We start from the raw sequence: 13,061 nt of genomic DNA on the forward strand, positions 1-13,061 counted from the left end.
TGTTTTTCGTATAAATTGACCTTAGAAATTCAAATTCATTGATCCAAGTAAAGGTATACCCGATTCTATGCCTCTTTTCTCTTCCTTTTCCCAGCAGAAATGTTAACTTCATAATCTTTTTATTTAACATTTCTTGCCCAATAATAAATTAAAATGAAGACTGATGAAGAAAAGCATGGTTATCGTATGCTTCGTATGAAGAAAATTATGTTTGATCATGACCGAATCTTTTATACCCATCACCAACTAAAAAAGAAGGAAAAGAACTACATTTTTATTATTACATTACGTGGAATATTACGTGATGTATGCATTGTACCGTATGAGTGACAAGCAAAAAACATGGAAAGCAAAGGTGTGCTCAAAGCATTGCAGTTCAAAATCTTTTGCAAGTTCGTAGGCGATATCTGCCCTTCTGCTAGAGGGACGGATGGACATGCTTAAATCAATTCAGAATTTGATTCAGATGAAAAATATATATATATACAATAGACGGGTTGAACGGTTTGACAAAATAAATACGCTCCCCTAGCGGTTGTGATGGCCGACATTAAGACAGAAAACGCGGATTCCGTTCCCGGTGCGATGGATCAAAATTGTCCTTTACTACACGTGTACGGTGTGTATATTTTGAAATCATCGTTTTTTATCCCCTTCTTCCGGATACGATTCTGAAACTGTTTTTTTTTTTTTATGTATTTTTAGAGACCCTGAAGCTTTTTTTAATAGCTCATATCTAAGAACGGTTCTTAATTACGCTTAGAGAGATTAAAATTAAAAAATCCATTCTGTAAACAAATTGACGATTCATCTATGCGAATAAACAGATAATCCTTTGTGTGTGAGGTCATCGTTTCTGTTCGATTGCATAACAAAAACAAGAAAATCGTTTCAATGAATGGATAGATTTTCCTATTGAATTAATTAATTACACTTGCAAACAAGTGAGTATCAATTTTTTCTTATTTATTTAGCCGGAATTTGATCAGTCAGAATGCTTGAATTGATTTCTAATTAGTTTAATCAACTTTCTATTGCAACGAATCAAGAGCTGTTGGGCTTTTAATAACACATAATAATATTACATATTATGTACATACGTTGAGTAGATGAAATCTATTCCATACTATTCATTTTCTATTATCTCATACAAATTCAGTTTGTATTAAGCATTAGAGCTCTTTTGTGCAAACCATGTACTTTGAATGATAACATTTTTAATAAAAAAAAGGAATGAATCTTTCCAACAATATTATTTTGAATGATTCAACATGTGAAATATTAAAATAAAAAAAATTTATTCTATATTCGATGGCGATTGCATCATCAAACTTGAATTGTTCTTAAGAAAACAGAAAAAGATTCATACCGTCAAGCAAATACAATTCGATCCATTCTTTGTTTTTTCTTTCGCGAAAAGTTGACTCTTCTTGACGCTTCTCGTGGATTGACTTATGTGTTATTTTCAACTATTTCGGAGAACTTTTTCTACATTTATTCAATTGATAGTGCTTTAAATGAGAGTCAAAGAACATGGGACGAGTATAGAAAGCCGAGTAGGTCAAAGCCGCGACTGCCTAGTCAGTGTTGAAGGTTTCATATCTCAGCTGTTCAGAGTTATGACCCTTCCTCGTGTTAGCTATAGCGAGTACTTAATCGATGCAGTCAAAAAATTTGGCCTTTTACCACACACCCAGTCGACTTTGAATAATCCCTAGTCGCTTTCTTTCTATCCATCACTGTATTACAGTTGCAGGAAAAGTTTCGTGAGTGATGGGTCAAAAGCATCAGCTTTTATCAACTCAATCAAATTTTAACTTCTCATCTTAATGCTTACTATTGTGGGAATTCTGCAAAAGAAAATCTCAAATACAAAACCTAATAAAACAATTTGATGACCATGAACTGAGTCCATCAAATGCTTTGTCTCACAACAAGAATCGCAATTGCTTTGCTTTATTTCTCTTGTAAATAATATGAAAATTTTAATACTAATAAATAATATAAACACGTGACCATTACGTCTACAATACTTTTAATATTAACCGCATATTGTTGCTAAAAGTCTACATAGCATTGTTTTTCAAAATTAATACTCGATGTTAGAACATAGATATATTTTCAATTATTTTTTACGGAACTACATTCCTATATTCGACGCATCAACCAGGGTTGTTATGATACGTATAAAACCTTTAAAAAAGATTGGTGGAAAGATCTATTTGAGAAATGGCGAATTTCAACCAGCCCGCTCCCGCCTCGAGGTAGGAAAGTCTAAAAGTATGTTAGAGCAAACACGCAGAAAATTTGTATAATAAATGTATCTTCCATTCTAAAAGGCGAAAATATATGCCAAAGTTCAAGTTGTATAAATCTTTTGATGTAGTCCTGCAAATCAAAAGATGTGAAAAAATAAAGAAAGAAAGAGAGAAAAGAGATTACAATTCAACGAATGCCAAGGTAAATTTCAAGAATTTTTTGATTTCTGCTAATTGTCTACATACGTATAGTGTAGCGAAAAAGAGGAAGAATATGAAGCTACGTTCAATTTTCTTCAACTCAAAGCTTTCAAGCGTCATTCATAAGGATGGCAGGGCTACATCTACATTTATGCTATCAGCTTAAGCGTAGGAAAGGCGAAACTTATGATATATGGCGATAGCTTTGTTTTCTTGCTATTTATATTTTTTTTTAAATTGGCAAAGTACTTAAGTGAATTATGGAATCAATTAAGCACGAACAATACCATGAGAATAGCACAATACATCAAATAATTAGCAATTTTAGAAAACAAGAATTTAACACAAAAGGCCTAATAATTCGCATTATTAGTAAAGCCTCGGATTTATAAATTTCTAAAATATATCTGCAAATATACGCTACCCAATGTTCCTATACACTCTTTACCAAGCGCGTGGCAATAGTAAAGTCATTATAACACTTGAATGCACATTCAATGTATACTGCAAAGCTTGGAAACAATATAATGGAGGCTTTTCATTGTACACATACAAAGTGAAAATCTCTAATGATTGAGCGAGCGGCAATCAATGATTTGATAAATCACTTGCACTTAAACATCTTTTCGTTTGCTAACGTGCATGCATATGGAATCCACATATGTTTGCGATTATTCGTATAATTTTCACTTTAATTAAAAACTAATATTGGTTTTCATAGTAAGTACAGAAACGATGAATAGCGTTTTAAACATTGCATACTTGTTTATCGTTGTTAGCATTTCCATCAAATATGATTTTCAAATTATCTGTTAATAATGTTTTGGATAGATAGCTCAATAAACAGTCACAAGAATATGAATTAAATGGATTTCGATACTAAGAATAAACTAAATATTATATAAAGTCCCGATTTCATGAGGCAGACTGGAAAGAAAACAAGTAAGAAAATTTTTCTATTCGGTTGCGATTGAGTCATTTACACCCACCACCGTTATGCTATAAAAGATTGACAAGGAGAAAAAAACATATAAATTTGCATAGCCTATAACATTGGATGGGCGTGGCTGAATTTTTCTGCTTTTATAGGGTAATTTTGTGGAAATTCATATAGTTTATCCGAAGAAAGTTTACAACACACATTACACACACGGACAGACGGGCATGCTTTACTCAATTTGATGATGATCACGAATATACGCACTTTGTGAGATCTCTGAAGCTTCCTGCTCGGCGTGGCAACAGTTCGACAAAATAATATACCCCTCGTCCTTCGGTGATGGGTATAAAAAGGAAAAGATGATAGACAGTGCATATATAAAGCGCGCTTTTTTGCCTACTCGGCATCCAAAGTGGAGTCGATTGTTTCAGCTAGACTTTGGAATTTAAAGACTACATTTGTCGAAAAGAGGTAATCGGTTGGACCACTCTTTGCGCATGGGGTTTATCGGATTGGACAACCTGACCCCGAGGTGCCAATAGTCCAGAACATAATGAATTGTCGGGATTACAGTTTTAGTCAACTTTTTGATCTACGGATTTTAAATGTACAAGAAGCAGGCATTGACCCAGCAATGGCAGCCGCACAATCACACTACTTCTTCTCTGGCTTCTTCATTGCTCAGCAAAGAAGGCCGCAACCAGACGATTTTCGACACAAGGGACAGGGACAATTTGTCCCTGGTTGGTTTTCCCTTGCCGGAAAGCGAGACTAATAGAAACTGATTTAACACAGTCCTCAAATATTCGAATAATTCAGCTCATCTTTCCCCGGTTTTGTGCTTAAGTTGCTTTCCTGAAAGATCTTCCAAAGAGTCTTTTGTAGATGTCATAACGTTTGTCTTTGAATAAACTCGTCTACCATGTAAAAATATATGAATGTTAAAGAACATAGAAACCTACTAAATGGGAAGTGAGCCCTTTATCCGTAACCAACAAATATATTTAAATCTAAACACTTAATAAAGGTATCAAGTATTAATTTTCCGACAGAATTATTTTTGCTGCAAGGAGAATGTTTATCGCAGGCAAATAGACAGACTCCGAGGACAGACGGTTAGAGGGACAGGTGAACGAATAAACATGCTTACTGCATGGATTCAAATTTTCGGGCTGGTACCTGCTTTATCGAAATTCATTGAAAATATGAAAAGCATTTATAATAAATTTTGGTGAAAAAATGCCATCAAGTTTTTCCTTCACCTAATAACAAGTTATTGAGCATCCTCAACAAGAAAGTCTATCTCCAAAAATGAAAATATTGTTATTCCTCTTGAAATGAAGGAGAAGGATTTATAATGGTATGGTGTATACAATATACCTGAGAATTTGTTTTTGTTGCGCCTTCGATAATCGTCGAACAAAACGAGAAAACACTTATTGATCATTTATTAGATTTAATGTAGCTATAAATAAAAGAAGATATTCATGAAATCTAATCAATTTTAATATATAAAATAAACCTGTTTCATTGCAAGTACAAAGTAATAGGTGTCTAGTACGAAACATTCTCAGTCACCTCAGTTAGAAAAACCTCAGACGAAGAAAACCACGATTTTCAGAAGCCTACTTAAAAATGTAACACATACAGTGGTTACATATCACGTGAATTTTGTTTTTGCTTTAAGCAGCAGAGACCATACCAGAAAAGCCCGCTCCATTGACACACAACATCCATTAAAGCACGAAATTTAGTACAGGCGTCCATAATAGTGAGGGACCTAACAGGCGACATAAAGCAATCCGATATAGAAAATATATTTCTAACTGTAAATATTGACAACTAATTGTCATTTATTGTCTTTAAAACACATTCACAAGCGTCTCAATTAGTCTTATTTATAGTCACACTCGGCGTCGTTGGGAAAAATATTTAGCTTCGTCTGATGGACATCGTTCTGACTCTCGTTCATCGTCATAAGTCTTGCGGTTAAATTTTAAAATGGCCGAAAATTGTTCGCGGAAAATCAACTCTTGAAACCTTTCAGCCAATTCGGCGCAACATAATGGTTCCCCAGGATTCTCTCGATAACACGCAATCAGTTCATTCCGTAACATTACAATTTCACCTTCAATGTTGTTAGTCCATTCGAGCGGTTTGCCAAATTCATTTTCACATTTTTCTTTGGTTTTTTCAAATTGTTGTTCTTCCAACTCGTTAAATGCACGATCCAATAAAACATCAGATTTATGGGTCCATTCGTCAAGATTACGCTTATAGTGCTGATTGTTCTTATATGGATGTTGGTTCAACTGCCCCTGCTGTCGATGTTTTTGCTTCTGTTGGTATAGCTGCTGTTCTTGTTGCTGCTGTTCCTTCTCCGGCATTTTTCTATCCGACTTATTTTCACTTTGCCTCTGAGCATTTTCCAAACGTGTTACAACTGACGGGGATACTTCTACTGATTCTCGCCTCTCCGGATTTCGGATGCGTATTATTTGTGGGATGGAGTTATTGGCGCCCATTTACAAACTTTTATATATGTAAAATGATTTTTTTTAAAATAAAATTTTGAAGTGAAGGCTAACTTAAATTATTGAATTTTTTAAAAATAATTCTGATAGATTTCATTTGCTTGGAAACAGAATAAAAATTTTATACAAGAAAGTTAGTAAATACAAGTCTTTGAATCATGATAGTCCATACACCCATAATAACAGTTCTGGAACTGTAAAGTAATCTTTTCATCTTCTCAAACAGTGGTTGAAGAACAAGCAATTGCTAACTTACTACTCAATTTCTGTAGAAGTGTACGACGAAAACGTTTAAAAGAGAAGTAAAAATGTAAAGACCAAACTTGACAACTTGACAGCATCATCCCGAATAATCTCGCATAATCACTTACTGCCTCAATTATCACTTGTCGAATGTAGACTTGTAGTTTTGAAACTTCGAAACTCGGGGGACGAGAGTAAAAGAAACAAAAAACGAAATGAAAACACTATAGTGAAGCATGACCCACCATTAAATACACTGGACCACATCGCATTATGCAGTTATTCGCATAACGACTTTTAGAAGATAACACACTATATGTGATCAAGCCGAAAAAGTGGTCCGATCGGAACGACTTTCATTAGCATTCGTTCTTGGCCCGACACGAACCGAGGTGCGAAATCCGATCGGCACTCAAGAAAAAAAAACGGACAGACGGACACACGAGCTAAAATTATTTTATTGATGGCTCGGGGCAGATTGTACGTCCATAAATGACTTAAGACGTTGTTGTACCGCATATTGTGTAGGGTAAAAATAGAAATAAAAAAGTCACACCAGTAGTGATTATTATGCTCAACACACGTACTCACAATAAAAAGTACTACTCGTACTTTTCACTGTCTGCATTATCACTTGAAGGATAGCACCACTGTAACCGTCTGAAAAATACAGCTTTTCGACAGAAGGAAAGTTAATGAAATAGTCATACTGAAGAAGGTTCCTTAAGTATGTCTTCAAGAGCCAGAAGAAAAATTTGTTCAAATTTAAATCAAAAAAAAAAGAAAATTATAATAAGAGACGTATTGTGCCACGATGACGACGTCATGCGCTCATATACAAGAAAGGTTGCTTAGGAACTCAAAAAAACTGTCTCATAGTCTGCTGAATGTTGAATATGTTTAGTAAAGTTTTTAATGAAAAAATTAATTAGTTCTGGATTTTTTTGCAAAGGATTTTTGTGTTTGTCACATTAATTTCTTTTCTAATTCATGACATAAAATATTCGGTGAAAAAGAAAATGTTTTGAAATGCCGCAAAGAAACATACTTTGTGGAAGAGAAAAAAAAAAGAGGAAAGGAGTTAAATAAAATTTTTGTTTCCACCACCAGAGGAAAGGGAAAGATTCATTTTGTCAAAGAGTGTGCAACACCCAAACGGAGGCTTAAGAGGCTCCATAATGTATACATCTTTTCCATCAAAATCAAATTATGTATCAATTTAAGTATGTTCATCTGTCCATATGTCCAACTGCTCGTCTGCTCGTCTGTCCGTGCTCTCATCTCTCCGTATGTTCATCTCTCCATCTTTCTATCTGTTCGCCTGTCCGTCCTTTCGTTTGTGTAACGCGTGGGGCACACATTCTCTTGGCCGCAGATCTGAACAAATTTAGTTCAAGTTTGTCGAGTACATTGGAAGTTTTTGCTTGCAGGCTGGTATTGTAAAGGCCAAAGCGTTTAAAGGGTACGCCTACAATACAAAATGAACCAAGTGATTTTTTTTCGATTTAAAACTTCCTTAGATAAAAATTGCTCCTCATATTTCACAAACATGACTAAAATCAACATGAGCTCATCCAATATCATAGGATACGAAAAATTAATTTATTCTTTATTTTCTTTTGGTCATTTTTAAGAAGAAATTGATGCATATAAAAAATTCGGTCATAGCCGAGTATAATTTTCTTAAATCTCTTTTAGTGCAATTCTTTGGTTTTGACAAACATGTCGGGTCATGTTTACAACAAGTGCTTTTCTTATGGCATTTGCTTTAATTTCTTTGCTTCTTTTGTGCGTTCATTCAACATAGTTAAGTAACATAGTTAGTAAGCATCATATTGAGCTTTCGGATGTCGGTTTGTGTGTTTAATTGTTTGACATTTCAACATTACGTACAATCGGTCTAAGATTTAATTCGCTTTAGAGGTTACATCGGTATCGAACGGTAAAAAAAGCATATTTTTTCCAATTTTTTTGTAATTTAATAAATAAATCGTTTTATTCAAACTTGTAAGCGTATGAAAGGGAAATATTTAAACAATATTTTATAATATTTTCATTTAAGAATTTTGCATATATACTAGTGGTGGGCAGGATAACTCGTGATAGCTTTATTTGAATAAAAAAAATTAAATATTTTGTGTTAGAAGGTGAGTGGGCAAACTATCTCCTTACCTTAAAAATGGAATTCTACTAAAGGACGGTATGCCTGCTACAGTACAAGCAGTTCGTGCCTCCAATGACTGGATTTTCCGAGGAACTCCTCTCCTACAGGTTTACTCCGATTACTTGAAACTTTGGAAACATATTTTTGAAATGTTTTCACATGTCTCCTAATCCGCATATTTGTCCTCCAGCCTATCCACCTGCATAGTGTCTGTGGCAAACATGCTCCTAGCCACAAAGAAAAGTTCTTGGACACAGGCGTGAACGCAGATTTAATTGGTGACGGGACACTTTAGAGGGTGTAATCAGAAAAGACAAGACTATAAAAACGTGCACGCCTTCTACGCTAAAACTCAGCTACACCTATACAATTTTATGGAGTATTGAAGTTTTTCTTTTTTTATGTTTCAAGAAAAAAAGCTATAGATATAAATGATTCGACGACAGTCGAATATAATCATCGTTTTGTTATTTTACTTAGAAATATCGTTCGGAAAAGCCACGACTCTGGGCGCTAGCTTTCATTTTCGTTTTCAACTATTTAACAAAAACAGCTGAAGACGAAATCGAAAGTTAAATTTTATATTCATGACAATGCCCCTGGTCACCGCTTTTCATGATCGCAAGTATCGGAAAAAAAGTAGAAACTGAACTTAAGTTTAAATTTTTAGTTAGTACCCGCAAACGAGAACAAGCATTATTTGCCAAGAAATGAACTGACAATTACTAAAAAAATCGCAAAGCGTAAATATTCTCGAAAAAAAATCCCTCTGGCGTTCGAATATTTACAGAGGCTCGATTACCTGCCACATCCACAACTAACGGTAACTTTTGCATTATTTACTGTCAATTGTAGTTACACTGACTCTTCAATGGCCCAAGGATCATCATTATTACGCTGCAGCATATATTCATTTTCACTTCGTGTACGTTTGAGACTTATGTATTGTTTCAATTAAGTGAAGTACTCTTGTAGTTTTTAATATTTCCCCATGGCCACGATTTGTTAAAGAGACTGTAACAAAAATGTTGTAAAATGAAATGTTAATCGCGCACAAGTTAAGCAGGCACTACTACCTACTCAAGTGCTTATATGAATGTTTGTATTTTCATGTAAAATGTATGTGGAAACAATTGAAAACACTAGCATGCTAAATACCCTACATCGCTTCACTTAATAACAACTTCTCAAAATAAGTGAATTGGAAAGTGGTCGAAGAAATGGTCCGATTGGAATATTTTCAATAGCATTCATCCTTCGTCGCAATATCTCGAAAATTTGCGGCCTGAAGATTAAACAAGGAGAAGTAAGGTGGGCAGAGGTACAGATAAGCAGCGGGGATCATTGCATACATCCGCAAAAACTAAACATGCCATTGCACCAAAAGTGGTATATAAATGAGTAAGAAGGTAGGCTGTCGACGAATTCGTTAGGCCCGCCATCATATCCTAAAAAAAAAAGAACCAAAAGTGAAGAAGTTATAGGTAAGGCAGTGCGTAAAAATTATTATATATTTTTCTTTATGTTCTGAGCCACATCTTCTGCCGACAAAAACCTTGCCAATCCAACTTATTCTTGAAGCTCGGAGGACAATAGCGAACCCATTGGGTGTCAAATTAAGACTGTATTGCGGGTGACTTCTATATTCGATTTTTCGGGTGGTTAAGTAAACGCTTAGTGCCATAAATTCATTCCAAAGCGATTATTAATGCCTTCCTCGCTATATATTTCTTTACGGTACTTTTCTTGGTTTTGACATGGATTCCTTGTGCGTTTTACTTATATTAACTACTCTTTGCTTTGCTTACTGCTCTTTTAACATGCGTCCTCATTGCTGTCAAAGAATTACGCGTTTCCCCTTTGCTTTTACATGCTTTTATCGTTGTCTTTGACGCTTTAAAAATGATTTTTTTCTTATGCTGATCGTAGGAATTTCTAATGCTACTACACGTATGCATTTTCTTTGCATCACATCTTCAAAGATGATTTTTCTTTGCTTTTTTTGTGTTGCAGTGTTAATGTAATTCAATAAAAACTTCAACAAACTAAATATGACTGAGATAAGGATTCTATAGCAAACAGTTTTAAAAAAATTAAAAACTCAATACATCTTAGATACGGACGGCAAAAACATAGGAGAGGTTGACAGCTAGGAGCCTAAGAATTGCCAAGAAGTCTGATTTTTGTATTTTAATATAATTTTCGCAATTGAAACTTTTTTTGGGTAGCACAATCAGTCAAGTTTAATCGTTGAAGTCTTAGCCTGTTGCGATCGACCATCAATGTCAAGCGGCGAGAAAATATTTTCGAAACCAAGGCAACGCAAAGAGACACTTCTTTCACGTGCCGCAGAAACCTTTGCAATTTATATCATCCTACGAAAAATGCACGGCTCGAAACTAATGTTCCTGGGGATGCACCTGCCAGGTACGATATCCTATTTTCATAATTTCGTATACTTATAATTTATCGCGTAGCAAGAGACAAACTAGAGCCAAGCGACCTCATGACACAGTTCATGGCGAGTCCAGAAATCGCAAACAGAGTCCATTTTGAAGCACTTCTTATACAATTGCCCCATTATTTTACCTTTATTGTAGCGAAATATTATTTATGTATAAATAAATGACTACTACTAAAAAAGAAAAACAGTTTATTAAATTTTAATATGTTTATACCCAAAACCCAAAAATGAAAGGAATATTCATTTCGTCAAGACGTTTACAACAGTCAGAAGGAAGTTTCAGAGACTCCGTAGAGAACATAATCGTGATCAGCATCGAATTCTGAGTTAATTTGAGCATATTTGCTTGTCCGTCTGTCCGTATTTCAGCTTGTATAATAATATATGTTGTAAACATTCTGCTCATTGTAAAAAGAAAGATTTCGACTCCAAATTTTTCATGCACTGTAGAAACTCTTGACACTGAGGAAAATTTGAATCGGTCAAGCGTGACAGCACAACGGAAAATGAGAGCAGCTTGGTTACCAAAAGCTTGACTGTTGCTTATAAATTACAATACGACACAACAATAAAAATTTGCATATGTGTTCTATAACTGAGCCAACTGGGGGCCCAATATTGTAGAGCATCGAATTTGCATTCTTTCATGAATCACCCTGAAAGATATTCCCCCTAGATCCTATAAAGTATATATATTACTGATCAGCATCAAATTCTGACTCCATCTAGGTATGTTTGTCCTTCCGATTGAGCGTCTTCTGCCCAGCCTGTTTATAAGCCTGCATACAAAATTGAGAATTTCGGTTTTCATTATGGCAAAACTATTGGAAGTTTTTGCAGGCAGGTTGATATTAAAAATCAACTAAATCGGTCAAAAAACACGGTCTCAGTATTACGTAACCTCTGTTTTCAAAAGCAGAAATTTGAGTATTTTTATTTATTAATTGTTATATTACAACAATATATATTCTGATAATCTACTTCAATATAAAAGTTGTGTATATAAAAGATTCGGTCTCAGCCGAATATAATTTTCTTACTTGTTTCTGTAAGCAAAGCCTATTAAGCGCATTTTTATATTGTCAACAAGCAAAAAACATAAAAGCAACAAACATTTTCTTCGTTTTAGATTCAAGCATACTTGGAATACTTTGACATTGGCAAAATTGTTGCTACCGCTTTGTTTTTCAGCAAATATCTTTAACACATTCTTTTGAACACACAATGATATTATATACGACTGTCGCTTTTCGTTTTTGTTTTTTTTTTTTTTTTTGATATTGTTGTACACACTACATTTTTAGCGGAATTAACTATCTCGGAAAATTTTATGTACAATGCCTGTATATGATAGGTGAATGAAACTTTTTACATTTTTAGGCAAATTTACAATTCCGCTACACTTCCTTGTAGCTTTAATTGCAGCAATTTTTCAAATTATGGCTCAATTTAAAAATTAAGCTAAAAAAAGTCGGAATCAGTATCAAATGATGTAAAAAAAGGTAAAAGATTTAATAAAAGTGCTATAGCAACTTAACATTTCATAACATTGATAATTAAACTAATTAATATACACTATATACATATATAATATTAGTAAACACTATATATATATATAACAATTAATATACACTATATACACTCTATATGTATATACGTGCAGCTCATCTAAATTACCGCCAAATAACTTGCATTAACGCGACTTTAAAAAATGACTTACACTATTTATGGAATAGACTACGGTTCTCACCACCTTTTCAGAGGCTTACCAAATGCTATCCTGGTATCCTGGTATCGGTATTGACCGTTTAACACTGAACGTCTTTTTTCAATGTCTCGCAATTATCGCCTATCATATAACCCCAAGAACTTTCGTTGGTTATTGATGCTTTCCACAAGCATTGTTGGAAGTAGTCTGCATAAGTGCCTGGACCTATCGAAATGAAAATGAAGAAGACACTTTTCATAAAAATAGAGCGATACAATTTAGAAAACCAATGTTGTCGCAGCCGTTATATAGAGACGTGACGTACAGCACACGTAGAGACGTACAAAGTCAATTTGATCGTAAGCCAAATTTTAACTTCTAATAATTGTAAAATTACAGTATAGAACGAAGGAAGCTTATACCGTGAAGGCCCCAATATCTACCCAAAATTGCACGCAAAATGAACGTGACGTGCATCTGTTGTAAGTTAATCAACTTGAACACAAAAGACTTATTTCTACACCTAACATATTTATATATATATGTGGT

General features: G+C 34.3%; 1 protein-coding gene across 1 annotated transcript; it reads right to left on the bottom strand.

Annotated features, from left to right (window-relative positions):
* Positions 1 to 5,303: 5,303 nt before the first annotated feature.
* LOC119635446 (MICOS complex subunit MIC19-like) lies at positions 5,304 to 5,924 on the bottom strand. The gene has a single exon (XM_038030255.1). It carries the CDS (start codon positions 5,922 to 5,924, stop codon positions 5,304 to 5,306), a length of 621 nt encoding a protein of 206 aa, XP_037886183.1.
* Positions 5,925 to 13,061: the final 7,137 nt, after the last annotated feature.

Source organism: Glossina fuscipes, unplaced genomic scaffold, assembly GCF_014805625.2.
Source record: "Glossina fuscipes isolate IAEA_lab_2018 unplaced genomic scaffold, Yale_Gfus_2 26, whole genome shotgun sequence".
Taxonomy (NCBI): Eukaryota; Metazoa; Arthropoda; class Insecta; order Diptera; family Glossinidae; genus Glossina; species Glossina fuscipes.